Source organism: Solanum lycopersicum, chromosome 5 (assembly GCF_036512215.1).
Source record: "Solanum lycopersicum chromosome 5, SLM_r2.1".
In the NCBI taxonomy this organism is placed as follows: Eukaryota; Viridiplantae; Streptophyta; class Magnoliopsida; order Solanales; family Solanaceae; genus Solanum; species Solanum lycopersicum.
In genome coordinates this window covers 15,335,537-15,354,761 of record NC_090804.1, presented here as the reverse complement: position 1 = coordinate 15,354,761, position 19,225 = coordinate 15,335,537, and the positions used below count along the sequence as shown (strand labels likewise).

General features: G+C 35.2%; 1 protein-coding gene and 1 long non-coding RNA gene across 2 annotated transcripts; one reads left to right on the top strand and one right to left on the bottom strand.

Annotated features, from left to right (window-relative positions):
• Nucleotides 1-1,167: 1,167 nt before the first annotated feature.
• LOC101251380 (uncharacterized) lies at nucleotides 1,168-2,118 on the bottom strand. The gene is made up of 2 exons (XM_004239484.2): nucleotides 1,804-2,118; nucleotides 1,168-1,506 (listed from the first exon to the last, which is right to left on the bottom strand). The coding sequence occupies exons 1-2, from the start codon at nucleotides 2,116-2,118 to the stop codon at nucleotides 1,168-1,170; spliced, it is 654 nt and encodes a 217-aa protein (XP_004239532.2).
• A 15,898-nt stretch (nucleotides 2,119-18,016) lies between these two features.
• On the top strand, nucleotides 18,017-19,023 carry LOC109120316 (uncharacterized). Its single transcript, XR_002027770.3, has 2 exons — nucleotides 18,017-18,151; nucleotides 18,254-19,023. It is a non-coding gene; the product is annotated as an uncharacterized lncRNA (long non-coding RNA).
• Nucleotides 19,024-19,225: the final 202 nt, after the last annotated feature.

Here is a 19,225-nt window from a genome sequence, read left to right as displayed (position 1 = left end):
AAAATATCATTAATAAAGACAATCACAATAAAGTCAAGGTAATCTCAGAACACCCTATTCATTAGGTATATAAAAGCTGCCGGGGCACTGGTTTGACTAAAATACATGACTAGGAACTCATAATGACCATACCTAGTTTGTAAAGCCATTTTATGTATGTCTTCTCCTCTCACCCAAAGTTGGTGATAACCCAACCACCAGTCAGTCTTAGAAAATTAGTTTTACCCTTGTAATTGATCAAACAAATCATCGTCGATCCTAGGGAGAAAAAAACATAATTTTTTATAGTAACCTTGTTTTGTTGACGATAGTCGATGCACATCCTAAGAGACCCGTCATTCTTATTTACAAACAACAATGGAGCACCCCAAGGAGAAATACTAGGTCTAATGATACTTGAGTTAAAGCTTAAGTTCTTGCAACTTGGCCGGAGCCATCCGATAAGGAGGGATTGAAATAACTTTCATATTCAGCAACAAGTCTATGCCAAAGTCTATTTCCCGTTAGGATGGAACTTCGGGCAAGTCATCAAGAGAAAGACTTCTAGAAAATCCGTCACTAAAGGTACCGACTCTAATAGAGGAACTTCGGATTCAAGGTCCTTGACCTTAAAAAATAATGGAGACACCCTTTAGAGATCATTTTATAAGCTTTAGACACAAAATAATTTGACCTGTAGGGATTGAGCTACCCTCCTTCCATTCTAAGACGGGTTCATTTGGGAATTGGAACTTGAATACACTTGTTCTACAATCTATGGACGCAAAACAAGCATGCAACCAATCCATCCCCAATATGACATTGAAGTCAACCATATCAAGTTCTATCAAGTCAAACCAAAGTAACTCTATTGGGAAATGATATTGTACAACTCCTAAAGACTCTTCGAGCCACCAGGGAGCCACCCACTGGGGTTGTAACCGAAAAAGTTCCCATCAGAACATCGGGTAATATATTGAACTTTCTAGACAATAGAGGGGTTACAAATTATACGGTAACACCGGGATCTAGTAAATCATATATATTATTAATGTAACATATCAGGTATGACATCGGGAGACTCCTCTTTATTACCCCTAGAGCAGAGAGAATGGAAGCAATTATTTTTAGGAGCATCGGGATTAGGAGAACTTGCTTGTGCTTCAGAATTTTCACTCCCTTGAGCCTTCATAGAAAGACAATCCTATTCATGTGACCACTCTTTCCATAACCATAGAAATTTCCCGTACCAACTAGACATTTGCCTTCATGTTTTCTACCACATTTAGCACAACTAGACTTTTCAACATAAAGACCACTAACTTTCTTATCTTTAGCCTTGGGTGTAGACCCTTTACCTTGGTTGATACTTGGAAAGGTAGAACGTCTTTGATTGGGGAACCTCTTCTTCAACGTTGACTTATCTTGCACCTCAAATCTAGACTTAAAAGAATTTCTATCTTCGGCCCTTGTCCTCTTCATTTCACTACAAACTTGTTTAATCTTTTGCTCCTCAATTTGTTCGGCCTGAACCATGAGAAGAGAGATGTCCATGATAGAAACCAACATAGCCTACCTACATTCATTAACCACAAGATCGGATACCCCCATAACAAATTTGTTCATCTTGTACCTAGAATCCTCCACCATAGTAGGAGCATACTTGGATTGTTGAGTGAACTTGAGACTATACTCCTTCACACTCATATCCCTTTGGTGAAGGTTGATGAATTCTTGCATTTTCCACTCCCTTAGTTCCAAGTAAAAAAAACTATCAAGGAAATCCATCTTGAAAGATCCCCAAGTAATCCGACATTCTCAAACCAGCGTCTCATCCTTCCATTGCTCATACCAAACTTGAGACACATCTTTGAGTTGGTAGGCAGCTAGTTCTGCCTTTTCTAGGGAAGCCATACCCATGACATATAGTACCTTGAACAGTTCATCAATGTACCCTTGCGGGACCTCCTCCACATTGGATCCAAAGAAAGTGGGAGGATTCATCCTTGTGAAATCCCTTATCCTTGAAGCGGTTGTGGTAGCAATGGGGTTCACTTGGATCCTAGCATCCCTAGCAACTTGTGTAGACAACACTTGAGTCAGGATATGAATGGCCACCCTTATATTAATATTACACATAGCCCTTACTTGAATAGGAACTTCAGGATTTTGAGGAGCCAGAGGGGAAACCGCCTCATTCACATTCTCCTATTTGACCCTTCGAGCGTTGTTCCTTCTTGTATTCTTGTCCTATAAGCACAAGAAAGATATTAGAAGATAAGGACATGTAGAGTTAAGAATTTAGAGGCATAACTTCAAGAATACAAACAAAGTGAGATTTTTCTAAGCATCACATAGCCTCTCTTTCATAAGTGTAACACACTTCACAATTATCAACAAGACACTACTTGACGTGGTTTTAGTGAGACATCAATACTAAGATTATTTAATCTCATGCTTTGATACGAAGTTTTTCACGACCGAGGAGCATTTTTTAGAAGCAACCGACATCTTCGTCCTCGAAGAGGACTTTGACTAGCCCTTAGCATTCATCATTACACATCATAAGTCAAAAATACAGAAAAATATAAAACATTTTACATATTAAGGTATACATATACCTCTCATATATCATATATGGTGTTTATTTAGACTCTTTGCATATGAAGCTTACATGGGCTTCTCATTTAATCAACATAATCAATACATAAGGATTTAGTCTAATATATTCTCACATTAAAAAGTCTAAAATGAATACAACATTCAAGAATAGGAAAGAAATGAATGTATTTAGACCATAGAAACACTACTAAGGTAGAGTAAATGGCACCATATTCAAACGGGAGGACTCACCAACAACTTGGAGGAAACTTCCAAGTCTTCTTGCAAAGTGGCCTAGAAGCTTTTCAATAGTCGGAACCTAGAATGTTTTGGAAAAGGGAAGAAATGTGGGTAGGTACAAAATACATGCATAAAGTATGGTTTCTATGCATAAAATCATCAATACATGAGAAAAGGCACAATTTTAAAAAAAAAACATGCATTATGTTCAATAACTCAACATTCACATACATGAAATATTATAGGTCAACCCAACATGATATTAACCCAACAGATAAGCAACTCAACACAATACATGTGCATTGCCAATGATAGAACTTCATAACCCTATCCAAAGTTAAGAATCACATTAAATCACATACTACATGCATACAACATAATCTCATACTTTACCATAACATGCTTGATTCGTAAGTTCATATAAAACATGACGTAAAGAACATGTAACCAACATAATCATACAAGTACCCTACTTGAACCACCCCGTAGGATCCCACATTATTAATGATTAAGAGAAGTCCCATAACCACTACATGGTGTCACATTCGGATTTACCCCCTAGACGTAACCGGTGTCGTCGTCCTTTTTAAGGACTAAGACTAGCTTTTTATTTTCATGTCATTACATTCATAGGTTGAAAATGCGAAAAATTTAAAACTCTCATTAAACTACTTGGAGGTTTACATATACCTCTACTTACACATAATACAAAGTCGTATCAAGTATACATAGACCCTTCGTACAGGAAGGTTACATAGACTTCTACTTTTATTGTGCATGTACATATATAAGATATGAAAATAGTCTCAAAGACTGAATCATATCATACCATCTAGAAGATTATAACAATAGGGCATAGACCTTATATTAATCTAACAAGACCACATATAGGTCATACAAAAGTACAGTACTCAATAGAAAAGGAAAGAAATGAAAAAGTCTTTGAGCTTATAACAAGTCTGTAAGCTAGATAGTGGCATTGCCCTCGAACATTGAGGACCTACCTAAAATGGATGAAATCAAGAATTCAAGCCTTAAACAATGTGTCCTTCCAAACTCTTCAACGACCGGAATCTAAAATATTTGGGAAAAGGAAAGAAAATGGGGTTAGTACTCCACTTGTACCAAGTATGGGACCTTATGCACGTACACAAGAAAAATGTCATAAAATGGGACTTTTAGTCAAAACATGCCATTTTAACCTTTTAAGAACCTAATACAAAGACAAGCAAGTCATATCAACAAACCAAACATGCTTATTAACTCAACAAGTAATACGTATTCCAACATAGTAGAAACCATGATTTTCTATAACCCTATCATCAAGGAATAACATCACAAGAATGAACAAGAGTCAACAATATCATAATAAGCAAGACCACTACTGATGAATCCTTATCAAGTCAACAAGTGCACTGACCAAGCAAAGCCCCATAACCTTACTCAACCAAGTAGACTTAACAAGAAAACATAACCAATGTCCAACTTTAACAATATAATCCAAATACCTATATCAAGAGGATAATCATCATCATATATAGTCATTTACGTTGTAGCATCAACATATTATCATCATATACATCATAATCATATCAATACATAATATTAACTTCCTAAAGCTTCCATCAATGTGAACTAGTGCAAGGCATAGGTAGATTTACATACCCCTACTTAGGATAAGCTAAACCTCTCAAGTCACCTTAGTTTATACTTCATTACTTTATTTTACTTTAGGGAAAACTTGCCTTAGCCAACATCACATGAGCTAAGTGTGGAATCTGGTGTTATAAAGCCTTACACTGATGGAAGGTGGTCTACCGTCTAAAGTAGAACCAAACACAAACCTAGCTTTCTGGGTGGATCCACTAGCTAGTCTTCCTATGGGGCAACATAGTTCAAGAACTAAGAGATAGTATATTCCATATTGATACCACTTTGTATTTGGGGCCTCCTCTCGTGGGAATCCATTGAATGAGTATTCCTCTTTGGGAAGTCAACATCTCATATAGAACTATAGGGTGAATCTTCCTCTTTGGGAAGTCATCACATCCCATTGTCAAGTTCACTCGATGCTAAGTTAAGTCCCTTTATTGAAATGTATTTAAGCATTTAATTAACAATTATATCTTAGTTTAGGTAATACGGTCTATCCCTTGTACAATCATCATCCTGAATAGCTCAATAAGAATTGCATGAGTATATTCCTTCCATCACAATTCATATAAGTGAGGTTAACACATTACATATCATTTCATAATAAGGCAAATTGGTAAACATCACCATCTTTATAGTATTTACATCCTAATCAATTTCACAACCATAATCAAGACATTTAAATTCAATCATTATACCATCCTATCAATCCTAATACAAGGCATACTCCAATATAGTATCATGACTTAACCACAATTAATCACAATCGAAAATAAAGATGGAGATTCTAAGAATTACCAAGTCTTTCTCATAGTTCATCATCAAAGTCTTATCATCAATCCTTAATTTAACCCAACTAGGGGAATAACCTCATCAAACAATGATAACCAATAAGATAAAAAGTCCAATTGCATCTCTATAACACAACTCAACACTAGATCATAACTTAAGAGAAGACACATAGGCTAATTTCACAATATACTTCATAACCTAAATCAAATCTCAATAAACTAGCATAATAGGACTATAATTAATCTTAATTTTGTTCATAATAACAACATAGTATAGTAATCTAATCAATAACTAAATAAATTGAATGACCACAATACAATATAGGTCAAGATCACAACCTATGGTTAGGGATTGAGGATCATGTTCTTCAATTTTTAGACCAAACTACCAACAATTACAATAAAAAAGTTAAATTACATGTTAATATATTCAATATAACCTAAATAAATCATCAACAACTCAATTCATAACTTCAATTTTGTAATTGGATGAAACCCATATGAAAACTCAACTTTTGGAATCCATTTTGAAGGAACCTTTTGAGGAAAGAGTCTCAAAGGTGAATTAGATCCCATACCTTAATGTTTGACAATAATTTGATGGTGGATTAGTCCCTTTCTAACCCCCAACCCCTTATCCTTGCTAGTTTTCAATGGTGAGTTGAAGTAGAGAGAGAAAGAAGAGAGAAGGAAGAGATTTTGTATTTAAGAATTATCTTAGATTAATATGGGTTGGGAGTATTTATATTGGGTCTTAAATCAACTTAATTAGAATCCCTTAAACCCTAATTAAACCACCTAAACCCCTAACTAATTAAATAAGACCAACTTAAATTAAATAGAAAACTCGACCCTCACATACGAGACCTAGAACGACAGGCCATCTGTGAGTCGGGAGACCCTTCCCCTCTCGTCCTGCACTCCGTCAATAAGTTCAGAAACTGTGCAGCGAGGGGCTTCATCATTATGGATAAGTATGGGAGAGAGGTGGCATCAACACCTTGTTTGTCCACACATGGCCCGTCTCTTGCGCCGCCAGTGCACAATGCGAGGCAGTGTTGCTTCAAATGCTAGGTTCCTCCTCAAGGGCCCTTAGTCGGTCCTTGGGGATTCATACTGGAAGTTTTGACCATGGAACAACCTAAACACATATTGTCTACCCTTTCACCAATTTTATTACATTTCTGACTCCTATAAGTTAGTCAAATAGGCTAAGGTACGCTAGTACCTCTTTGAACCAACTTCCGGACGTCATGGACGTTCTTGAACATTTTTTTTCTTCACTTCCTAATTGACCTAAATTAAGTAAAATGAACTTCAAAATAGTACTTAGACCTCATAACACCTATGTAAGGCTTTATGACACATCTTGAAATTTCGAAATGTTACACATGGAATCAAGTGTTCTCCTCCACACCAAAAAGAGAGGGTTAACACTTTCCTAAGGTGTAACCATTCGTACATAGCTATCTAGGTAGATCCACTAAGCTATAGTACTATGTGGGAACATATTTAAGGGTCAAGAAGATTTCTTCTAGAAACCTTAAACCTAAATCAATACATAGTCATCCCCTAAATTATCCAAAACACACCTCACTTAATTTGGTCTTTTTGTGAAGTCAAATTGCCTTAAAACAGTGCCCTCAAATCTAGGAAATGGTTGCACGTCGCGGGGAACCTCCAAATCTTTTTTTTCTGAAATCAGGTTTGAGACACTGAGACTCTTGAAGCCCCCACTTCGCGAGGCAAATTTTTTCCTTCCAAGTGATGGCTGCGCGACGCATGATGACCCTCACATCTTGGCTGTTCACAGGCTGCTTTGGCAGCCTTCTTGCCAATGTTTGGGTCCTCCTCAAGGACACTTTAGTTGGTCCTTGGGGAGTCATAACTGGACATACTGACCCTATAAACATATATTACCTATTTAAAGTATTTTTACAAGTTTTATACTTTATATGATACCCTCAAAGCTTCATAAAACATAAGTACATCTACTAGTTCAATTTCGGTAGTTTTTCTAAACGTCAAGGTTGCCTTTGTCATCTAGGACCTAATACTTCTAAATCAAGTTTATTATATTATTCTAGGTATGGAAACATAATTGTTAACATTATTTATTATTTTAGGCTCTAGTCTATTTTTAACATTATTTAATATTTTAGGCTCTAGTCTAAGTCATGGAACTTCAAGGGTGTTCCAGAAACCTTGACGGGAAGGTTATTGGCTGATTTAGTTAGCCTATCCACAACAACCCATATGGAGTAATGTTGAATATGGGTACAAAGCAAGCCTACGACAAAGTCAATATTGACATATTTCCACTTCCAAGTGGGGATATCAATATCTTGAGTTAGACCTCCCTCTATTTGAGGCTCAGCCTTGACTTGTTTACAATTTTTAGCATCTAGCCTTTAAGTTTTTTATGTCCCCATGATCCATCAATGCCTAAATGTTAATTGAAAATACTTGAAACATATTGGTAACCATATCCGTAGAGATCTCTTGATCACCTTGGCATTGGAGAGCATATAAGTGATTCTTCTTAGGAGCATCAGGATTGGGAGAACTTGCTTATGCTTGAGCATTTTGCCTTCCTTGAGACTTTAGCATAAGGAAGTCACTCTTCATGTGGTCCCTCTTACCATAACTATAGCAATGTCCCGTGTCAACTAGGGACTTTCCTTTATGTTCTCTACCACACTATGCACAAATAGGCTTCTCAACATAAGGACCACCACTTTTACCCTCTTGAGGCTTGGGGGTAGAAAATTTACCTTTATTGACTCGTGGAGTATTAGGAGGACCTTGGTTGGAGAACCTCTTCTTTAACCTTGGCTTATATTGAACCTCAAATCTAGCCTCGAAAGAATTTCAATCTTCAGCCATTGTCCTCTTCAACTCCCTATCTACTTGCTTAAGTGTTTGCTCATCAATTTTTTCGGCATGAACCATGAGATGGGAGACGTCCATGCTAGTAATCAACATAGCCGACCTACATTCATTAACCTCAAGATTGGATATCCCCATAATACATTTGTTCATCTTTGCCCTAGAATTTGCCATCATAGTAGGAGCATGTTTGGATAGTTGAGTGAAAATGAGGCTATAATCCTTCACACTCATACCCCCTTGACTAGGATTGATGAATTCTTGCATTTTTCTCTCCCTCAATTCCAAGGTTAAGAACCTATCAAGGAAAGTCGTCTTAAATGAAGCCCATCTAATTGACCCTTCTGTAACGAGTATCTCCTCCTTCCATTGTTCACACAAAACTTAAGCCACATCTTTTAGTTGATAGGCAACTAGTTATGCCTTTTCTTGAGAATCACACCCATAGCGTCTAGCATCTTGAACACTTTATCAATGAACCCTTACGGGTCCTCCACCACTTTGGAGCCAAAGAAAATAGGGAGATTCATCCTTGTGAAATCTCTAATCCTAGAAGCGGTAGTGCTAGCATTGGGGTTCACATGAACCCTGGTGTCCCTAGACACATGAGTTGTCAACACTTAGTCAAACTATGAATAGTCACCCTTATCTCGACATTAGAAATAGCCCTTTCTTCAATAGGAACTTAAGGGTTTTGAGGAGCTTGAGAGGGAACCACCTCATTCGCACTTTTCTCCTCGGCCCTCCTAGCATTAGTCCTTCTTGTGTTCATTGCCCATAAGAATAAGAAAAGGATTAGAAGAAAGGACCAGATAGAGCAAGACTCTTAGGAATTAATTAATAAATGTCAAAAGAGTTAAAGTTCCTAAGCATATCGTAGTCTCTCATTCAAAAGTGTGGCGCGCTTCACACCGATGAACAAGACTCTACTTGACATGGTATTTTGTGACATGCATCCTACATTATTCTCAATCTTATGCTTTGATACCAGGTTTGTGACAAGCGCGGAGCACCCCCTAGTCATAACAGGCGTCTTTGTCTCCAAAGAGGACTTAGACAAGCCCTTAGCATTGTCATAGCACATATCATAAAATAAAATGTGGAAAAATTAAAACTTTTATTTTGGAAGTTCAACTTCGCTTCATATATGAAGATAGAAACTAAATTTGTCATGACATATCATCTAAATAATAGAAGTATAAAAATTTTGGACTTAGCCCTTACATCAACAGAGAGTCTAGAAATAGGAAATACAATAATGTCTAACAACATAAGCAAAGAACAAAAAAGCTAGAATAGAAGGGTATTGTCCTCGGACTTGATGACTCACCAACTTGGAGAAGCAAATTCCAAGTATCCTTGAAAATTGACCTTGATTCCTCAATGTCCCGAACCTACATTGTATGGGAAAAAGGGAAGAAAATATGAGTTAGTACATCATAACATACATATATACTTCATAGTTAATTCAAATGTATAAGTTAAGGATGAGAAGATCTTGTGATCAACACCACAATGACACATTAGCTATAGCATCATTACCATCCAAGTAATTCAACTTTCATAATTGAGTTGAAGGAAGAACCAACATTCATACCTTCTTGACTTTCATAGGATTTCATACCTCAATCACCCAACAATGCATAACTGACACATTATATAAGGTAATTCATGAAACAATAAGATAACTAACATCAATCTAAGCAAGTGACATATTCATCATCTTCAACAAATCACCATATCCAATCCAAGATTTTATGAAATTGGGGAAGAATATGGGTCCAAGGAAATCTCAAGTGAACAACAACAACAGAACATCATTATACACTTAAACAACATTAATTCATCATAGTTCATCATAGTTGATTCATAATTTCGTTTTTCAAAGAAGGACCATAGGTAGAGAAAAACCCTAGATTTGGGGGATTTTTGAAAACATCTTTAGAGGAATCTCTTGGGGAAAGGAATCCCAAGAGTGAAAGAAATCATACCTTAATAAAGACTTAGTCACGAAATTGAGTAGAAAAATTGGGGGAATTGGTCCTTTTCTTGGAGCTTCAACGTGCTTTAATGGAGGTTTAGGTTAGAGTGAGAATTTAGAGATAAGTAAGAGCAATTGAATTTTCAATTTGGGATTTGATTTTGGTGTTGCAATTGGGTGCAAAAATGACTTAAAGTCAATATATACTAAACTCCTAAATTACCCAAAACACCCCTCACTTAGTTGGACTTTAAAATAAAAGTCCAACTTGACTTCAAACTTGGAACTACGTCCAGTCTTCACGTCCCACATTTTGGTGTAAGTTAATGAGGTGTTAGCTTTGATAGACTTTCAATAAAGAAATTACCAAATGAATTGATAATTTAGTCAAATTGAATGATTATTGAATCCGGCTAAATATTAAATAAGACAAACATATATCAATAAATTAATGAGTTTCTAAATCTTAACGAACTAATATAATTAACTTAATTATAAACTAATTAACTCAAAAAATATAAAGTATTATACAACTAAACTAATTCACCAAATATTTAATTAAAATAAAATCTTTTTGGTACAATTTTTGAATATATATATATATATATATATATATATATATATATATAAAATTTAAAAGTTGTATAAAAAAAAGCGACAAAACTATTCATAATAACTTTCAAACTACTTTATTTGTTTTTGAATTTGTCATTGGAAATTGAAAAAAACTCAATAATGTAACATTTGTCTATGACCTCCATTCATATTTATCCTTTTAGACCTTTTTGACCATGTTTTCCTTCATTACTTAATTATTTTATTCTTCACATTGTTTAAAAAAATCACATTCAATTGCTCTTCAACAACATCATCAGACACCACAGATAAATTACGTGAACTGACAGAATTTTGATCTTGATACAGTGTCAAATCTTGAGAGCCTAAACCATACACACGTTTTTTTTTCTCCTACCACAACATCAAAGCATAAGCGATTTATATCAAGTTCTTGAACTTCTTGAGAATCATCTGGGGAGTAAGAAATTGCAGCAGCTAAGACAACCTCCATTTTTATCTTGAAAATTTTCAAGCAATCAACCATAAAAAATTCAAGCTTTCCACATAATTGTACATATTAAGTTTCTTCTAGAAAATTTACAGCACGAATATGTTAAGCAGAACAAAATCTGCCTCCAATATGACATAAAATCTATAAAAAAAAAAAAAGGCATAAAATTTTCTCCAAACTGCACTAATAACTGTCCAAATAACCACTCGACATTTGAAAAAAGTAAAAAATGAGATGAAAATCTGCACAAAAAACAGCAAAAAATTGTACCCAAATAAGCACAACATCTACTACAAAATTCCCTTAAAAACTTCAAAATAATTTCACAACATATGAGCAAAGTTATGATACAAATCTACTCAAATTTGCATCAAAAATAGCACAAGGAGCTCCACAAGATGCCCCAAAAATTTGCTCAATAGCAACACAGACAATTATAGGAAATCTTCTTAATAGTAACACACACAACTACCTAAGATCTACTTTTTCTTCTTCTTTATAAGCTACATAAAATAAGGATCAGTCCTGCAATGTTTGGTTAAAGAAGAGCAACAGACACAACTTACATTAATGCATTTAGACTTAAAATCAACAAAGTTGTCATCCTTTGTTTTATACAACTTCTTAAATATATTCCACGAATTTGGTGGACAATGTAGTTCTATTTCCTAAAAACAGAGTTTAATATTAAGTAAGAGATAAGGTTAGAAAAATATCACAGGAAGTGTTAACTTTTGGTAACCAATTTTATAGTATGCTCCATTGTTGATTAGAAACATCGTTATGTTTGCTTGGATTAGTGCCTAGTCCACCAGTCACTACGTTGATTTCGAGTGGCAATACGATATTTATCCATCCATTCATCAGAGGCACAATGTGTCTTTCAACTTCTCCAAATATCCTCCAAAACAAAATTAGGTTTGACCGTATCTTTTTACCAAATATACATTTTCTTGGAGTATAAAGTGAATGCTGTTAGGATCGAAAATAAGCAGGTGTAAATGCGGAAGCTAGCAAAGCAAACCTTGAGAGACCACGAGTAAGAAGACAACAAGAAATATACAAAAAGACACAAAGATTTAACGAGGTTCGGTCAATCGACTTACGTCCACAAAGGAGATGAGCAATCCACTATAAATATGAGAGTACAAAATACAAAGAGAAACAAACTCAACCAATTCACTCGGAATACATGGGGGGTTCACATAAGTGATAATGTATCAAACTTGTGATCTATAAATTCTCCCCCTAACCAAAACTCTCAAACCCTTAAGACTACATTGTGAATGCTGATTAAGTTAGAAGGAACATGCCTCTATTTATAGAGTCCTAAACATTTTCCTACAAGAAAAGGATTAGTCAATCCAAAACCTTTTCCTACAAGGAAAACCTATTTATGGCAACAAATTTAGGGCAAATAAAACCCAACAAATCTCCCCCTTGGCCTGAATTTCTGACAAAATAAATTTGTCCACCTTCTTGACTTAATCTTCAACAACTTGCTTCTCTTCTCCATAATCTCCTTTGCAAAATTTATGTCTCAACACAAAGAATCTCTCTGAAACAATTTCTCTAACAAAATCTTCATTACTGTCAAAAAGGTTACTGCTAGAACTACACCGCCAAGATGAACACATCTTTCTAACCTGGTTCAATCATCGATTATCGAACCACTGAACCTGACTCCGTCATTGAATTTGGCTCTGATACCACTTGTTAGGACCGAAAATAAGCAGGTGTATACACGGAAGCTAGCAATGCAAAGCTCAAAAGACAACGAGTAAGAAGACAACGAGAAATATACCAAAAGACATAAAGATTTAACGTGGTTCGGTCAATCGACCTACGTCCACAAAGGAGATGAGCAATCCACTATAAATATGAGAGTACAAAATACAGAGGGAAACAACCTCAACCAATTCACTCAGAATACATGGGAGGTTCACACAAGTGATAACGTATCAAGCTTGTGACCCACAAATTCTCCCTCTAACCAAAACTCTCAAAGCACTTAAGACTACATTGTGAATGCTGATTAAGTTAGAAGAAAAATGCCTCTATTTATGGAGTCCTAAACCTTTTCCTACAAGAAAAGGATTAGTCAATCCAAAAACTTTTCCTACAAGAAAAGGATTAGTCAATCCAAAACCTTTTCCTACAAGGAAAACCTATTTATGGTAAGAAATTTAGGGCAAATAAAACCCAACAAGTCTCCCCCTTGGCCTGAATTTCTGACAAATAAACTTGTCCACCTTCTTCACTTAATCTTCAACAACTTGCTTCTCCTCTCCATAATCTCCTTTGCAAAATTTATGTCTCAACACAAAGAATCTCTCTGAAACAATTTCTCAAACAAAATCTTCATTACTGTAAAAAAGGTTACTGCTAGAAGTACACCACCAAGATGAACTCCTCTTTCTAACATGGTTCAATCATCGATTATCGAACCACTGAACCTGGCTCTGATACCACTTGTTAGGACCGAAAATAAGCAGGTGTATACGCGGAAGCTAGCAATGCAAACCTCAAAAGATAATGAGTAAGAAGACAACGAGAAATATACCAAAAGACACAAAGATTTAACGTGGTTCGGTCAATCGACCTACGTCCACAAAGGAGATGAGAAATCCACTATAAATATGAGTACAAAATACAGAGAGAAACAACCTCAACCAATTTACTCGGAATACATGGGAGGTTCACACAAGTGATAATGTATCAAGCTTGTGACCCACAAATTCTCCCTCTAACCAAAACTCTCAAAGCCCTTAAGACTACATTGTGAATGCTGATTAAGTTAGAAGAAACATGCCTCTACTTATGGAGTTCTAAACCTTTTCCTACAAGAAAAGGATTAGTCAATCCAAAACCTTTTCCTACAAGGAAAACCTATTTATGGTAAGAAATTTAGGGCAAATAAAACTCAACAAATCTCCCCCTTGGCCTGAATTTCTGACAAAATAAATTTGTCCACCTTCTTGACTTAATCTTCAACAACTTGCTTCTCCTCTCCATAATCTCTTTTTGCAAAATTTATGTCTCAACACAAAGAATCTCTCTGAAACAATTTCTACAACAAAATCTTCATTAATGTCAAAAAGGTTACTGCTAGAACTACACCGCCAAGATGAACACATCATTCTAACCTGGTTCAATCATCGATTATCGAACCACTGAACCCGACTCCGTCATTGAATCTGGCTCTGATACCACTTGTTAGGATAAAAAATAAGCAGGTGTAAACGCGGAAGCTAGCAAAGCAAACCTCGAGAGACCACGAGTAAGAAGACAACGAGAAATATACTAAAAGACACAAAGAATTAACGAGGTTCGGTCAATCGACCTACGTCCACAAAGGAGATGAGCAATCCACTATAAATATGAGAGTACAAAATACAGAGAGAAACAACCTCAACCAATTCACTCGGAATACATGGGAGGTTCACACAAGTGATAACGTATCAAGCTTGTGACCCATAAATTCTCCCCCTAACCAAAACTCTCAAGCTCTTAAGACTACATCGTGAATGCTGATTAAGTTAGAAGGAATATGCCTCTATTTATAGAGTCCTCAACCTTTTCCTACAAGAAAAGGATTAGTCAATCCAAAACCTTTTTCTTCAAGGAAAACCTATTTATGGTAAGAAATTTAGGGCAACTAAAACCCAACAGATGCCACCTTATCTCATGTACGTTCCATTATAGAATTCTCAGTATGATTCCACTAATATAATTTTTGAAAAGAAATTACTTTAGGGAAATAAACACATAGAAACATATATTAAATACATTACTTTCAAATTTTAAATATAAAGGCAACGGTCACCAAAAAATTTATGTCAATAAAATTTACTAGTGGATTTAATAATATCCTTCCGTGAGTAGCCACTAGCATCTTGTCGTTCCTTGAAAGTTTATGTGGCCTTCGAGTTAGAATGACCATTTGGAACGAATATAAAATAAAATAAAAATAAATAACACATTTAATGATACTTATATTAGCAAAAAATAGATTTAAGTATACAAAAATGTCTTTTCTTACTTTTCCATTACAACTTAGATGACTAACCATGTTGATGAGCAACTTAAAGACCCAATAGAGACATATAGTAACTATGAGTGGTTGGAGTACAAGGACCAGTAAGAGAACCAACATTTGATGATGGTGTATCACTCATATTCTTAAATTCAAATAATATTAGCTCATTTTATAAATATATAATATAAGTTGTCCAATACAAATCACTAGATCTAATAACAAAACTAACAAAATGAAAATCATTTATAGCATAAAATCGTACATTCAACTTTAAATCTGTAGAAAGACTAAATATAAAAACTTCAAGGGACATTAATCTCTACACTTTCTTCTCTTTTTGTTTGATGTTCATATTCTTTTTTCCCTTCCTCCTTGTCATCCCCATCCTCATACTCATCCTCCCCACCATCAACATCATCCTCCACCTCATAATTTTCTTCCATCTCCCTCTCTTCCTCTTCCCTCTCTCCCTCCTCCTCCTCCTCCATGTCAATAAAAATACCGTATGGATCATTCAATATGTGAGGTGTTTCACCTTCACAAATATCAGTCCCCTCCATTTGACTATTATCCTCTTGAAAAGACATATCATTTAGTGTATGAAGTTTTTTTACTATTTGGAACATCTACAACTTAATGTGCCTTTATCTGACAAACAGATTCATTCATTATGAATCCTCTTTACTGAAAGATAGGTTTCAAAATACATCTGAGAAGCTTGCACAACCATAATAAGTGGCTCGTATTTATTAAAAGTTCTTTTTCTGTTAACACCAAAAAGATTATATTGTAGATGTACTCTTGCACCAAATTTTTTGTTGGATCAAACAAAGAAAATTTAAATAACATGATTTGCTTAAATGCTAATGCATGATACTCTAGCTCAAGAATTTCTGTTAATATACCATAATAATCGATCTCATTTGCACTATGACTAGAGACGTTAATGCATATGCCACTTCTCATTGTAGATTTATTTGAATTGTATTCTTCAATGTGAAACTTGTAACCATTTAAAACATATCCATTAAAGGGTTGAACCTTATGAAATGGCCCTTCTCCAGGATCCTTCATGAATTTATTGCTAATGTCGGATGAAGGATCTCGTGCCTATTGACACTAAAAATTATTAGGAATACATTAAGATTATAATAAATTCACTGTAGAAATTAATTTTGATCTTTTCTTAGTTACTTATTGATTAAACCAAGACCAAATTTCCTTTCAAGTTTAGAATCAATCTCGCTATCTTGAATACATGGTTGTATGTGTTGTGTTTTATTTGGTCTGATTTCTTACCATAAATAGGTTTTTCTTATAGGAAAAGGTTTGGATTGACTAATTCTTTTTTCTGGTAGGAAAATGTTTAGAACTCTATAAATAGAGGAATGTTTCTTCTAACTTAATCAGCATTCACAATGTAGTCATAAAGGGCTTTGAGAGTTTTGGTTAGGGGGAGAATTTGTTGGTCACAAGCTTGATACGTTATCACTTGTGTGAGCCTCCCATGTATTCCGAGTGAATTGGTTGAGGTTGTTTCTCTCTGTATTTTGTACTCTCATATTTATAGTGGATTGCTCATCTCCTTTGTGGACGTAAGTCGATTGACCGAACCTCGTTAAATCTTTGTGTCTTTTAGTATATTTCTCGTTGTCTTCTTACTCGTGGTCTCTCGAGGTTTGCTTTGCTAGCTTCCGCGTTTACACCTGCTTATTTTTTATCCTAACAAGTGGTATTAGAGCCAAATTCAATAATGTAGTCAGGTTCAGTGGTTCAATAATCGATGATTGAACCAGGTTAGAAAGATGTGTTCATCTTGGCGGTGTAGTTCTAGCAGTAACCTTTTTGACAGTAATGAAGATTTTGTTGGAGAAATTGTTTCAGAGAGATTCTTTGTGTTGAGACATAAATTTTGCTAAGGAGATTTTGGAGAGGAGAAGCAAGTTGTTGAAGCTTAAGTTAAGAAGGTGGACAAATTTATTTTGTCAGAAATTCAGGCCAAGGGGGAGATTGGTTGGGTTTTATTTGCCCTGATTTCTTACCATAAATAGGTTTTCCTCTAAGGAAAAGGTTTTGGATTGACTAATCCTTTTTTCTGGTAGGAAAAGGTTGAGAACTCTATAAATAGAGGAATGTTCCTTCTAACTTAATCAACATTCACAATGTAGTTTTAAAGGGCTTTGAGAGTTTTGGTTAGGGGGCGAATTTGTGGGTCACAAGCTTGATACGTTATCACTTGTGTGAACCTCCCATGTATTCCGAGTGAATCGGTTGAGGTTGTTTCTCTCTGTATTTTATACTCTCATATTTATAGTGGATTGCTCATCTTCTTTGCGGACGTAGGTCGATTGACCGAACCACATTAAATCTTTGTGTCTTTTGATATATTTCTCGTTGTCTTCTTACTTGTGGTCTTTTGAGGTTTGCTTTGCTAGCTTTCGCGTTTACATCTGCTTATTTTCGGTCCTAACTGTATGTCGCAGGGTATCCTCATAAATTCTGAAGAAAAAAATATATAATTTAGTTCAATAACTTCAAATGTAAATAATATGTATATCTACATCATGGTAATTAACTTACTTTATATATGGTTTTACTTCATCATAATTCAACAAAATATATGTCCCAGTTGCATGATATTCTCTATCATCTAATCTTGTGATTTTCTTTTTACCAAAACCACGACAAAAATGCTTGAAAACAGACGACATTTCAGGATGACCTTCTCCAATCCCACCATCATCCGCATTTTTTGAAACTTTTCTATGTCTTGTCAAAATATCTGACTCAAAGTAGTGCGTACAAAGTGCTGATGATTCTTTAACCAAACATGTGTTGCATACAAACTTCAACTCTATTATTATTTTTGATAACACACTTCACCCCATGGAATTTCCTTCAAACATAAAGTAAGTATGTCAATATAGTATAATTAGTGTATTTATATATCTTATAACATATAATTAACTTGAGTTATCTTTCACATGGATATATCAATCGTCATAAACTAGGCCTGCTAAACATGCTTCATAAAGTAAATGGATTGGAAGATGTTCCATAGAATCCCAGAAGCTTGGAGAAAAATACCATCAATCTTAGTCAATATGAGAGGAATATCTCTTTCTAATTGTCTTATATATTCCTCAGTTATTGCAGTAGAAGTGAGATCTTTAGAAAAAGACTCAACTCTGTCAATGGTTCCCACACATTTTGTGGAAGCAAATCTCGAAATGCAATAGGTATGAGTCGTTGCATAAATATATAACAATCATGAATCTTCACACCAAAGAGTTTAATCTTGTTCATGTCAACACATCTTCACATGTTAGACACATAACAATCAGGAAATTTCAACTCATGTAACCACTTACAAAGCACTTTTTGGGCATTATCATCTAACATGTAACAAGCTTTTGGGTACATTTTAGCAGTTTCATCTTGATGTAACTTTGGTCGATTGCAAAATACTTCTAAATCTTCTCTAGATTTGGCATTGTCCTTTGTTTTTCCCTTGACATTCATGATGGTGTTAAAAATGCTATCAAACACATTTTTTTCTATGTGCATCACATCAAGGTTATTTCTAATAAGATTTGTTTTCTAGTAAGGCAAGTCACAAAATATACTTCTTTTCTTCCAAGCACATAAGCTACTCTTTGAGATTCTTGCATTCACCTTGTCAGAACCATGTTTTGTCACTTTCACGAATCCCCAATCCTCAATCTCCTTGAGTATTTGTAAATCTGATTGTTCAGTAGATGCAAACTTATTCACTCTTTTATCCTTCTTGAAGCACATTTTGTTTTTTTCGCCATGGATGATCTGGTGGTAAGAATTTCCTGTGATTGTCAAACCATGAGACTTTTCTTCCATTGAATAGTGAAAAAGCATCTGAATCTTTCATGCAATAAGTACAAGCTAATTTTCCTGTTGTACTCAAGCCCGTCAACATTGAGTACGCTGGAAAATCCCTTATTGTCACT

Bases quoted from the DNA above. Each gene is read 5' to 3' on its own strand.
- LOC101251380 (XM_004239484.2), bottom strand. From the start codon at position 2,118: ATGTGTAATATTAATATAAGGGTGGCCATTCATATCCTGACTCAAGTG. The intron at 1,507-1,803 runs GTTTGAGAATGT...CTCATGGTTCAG, and splicing joins AATGGAAGGATGAGACGCTG to GCCGAACAAATTGAGGAGCA.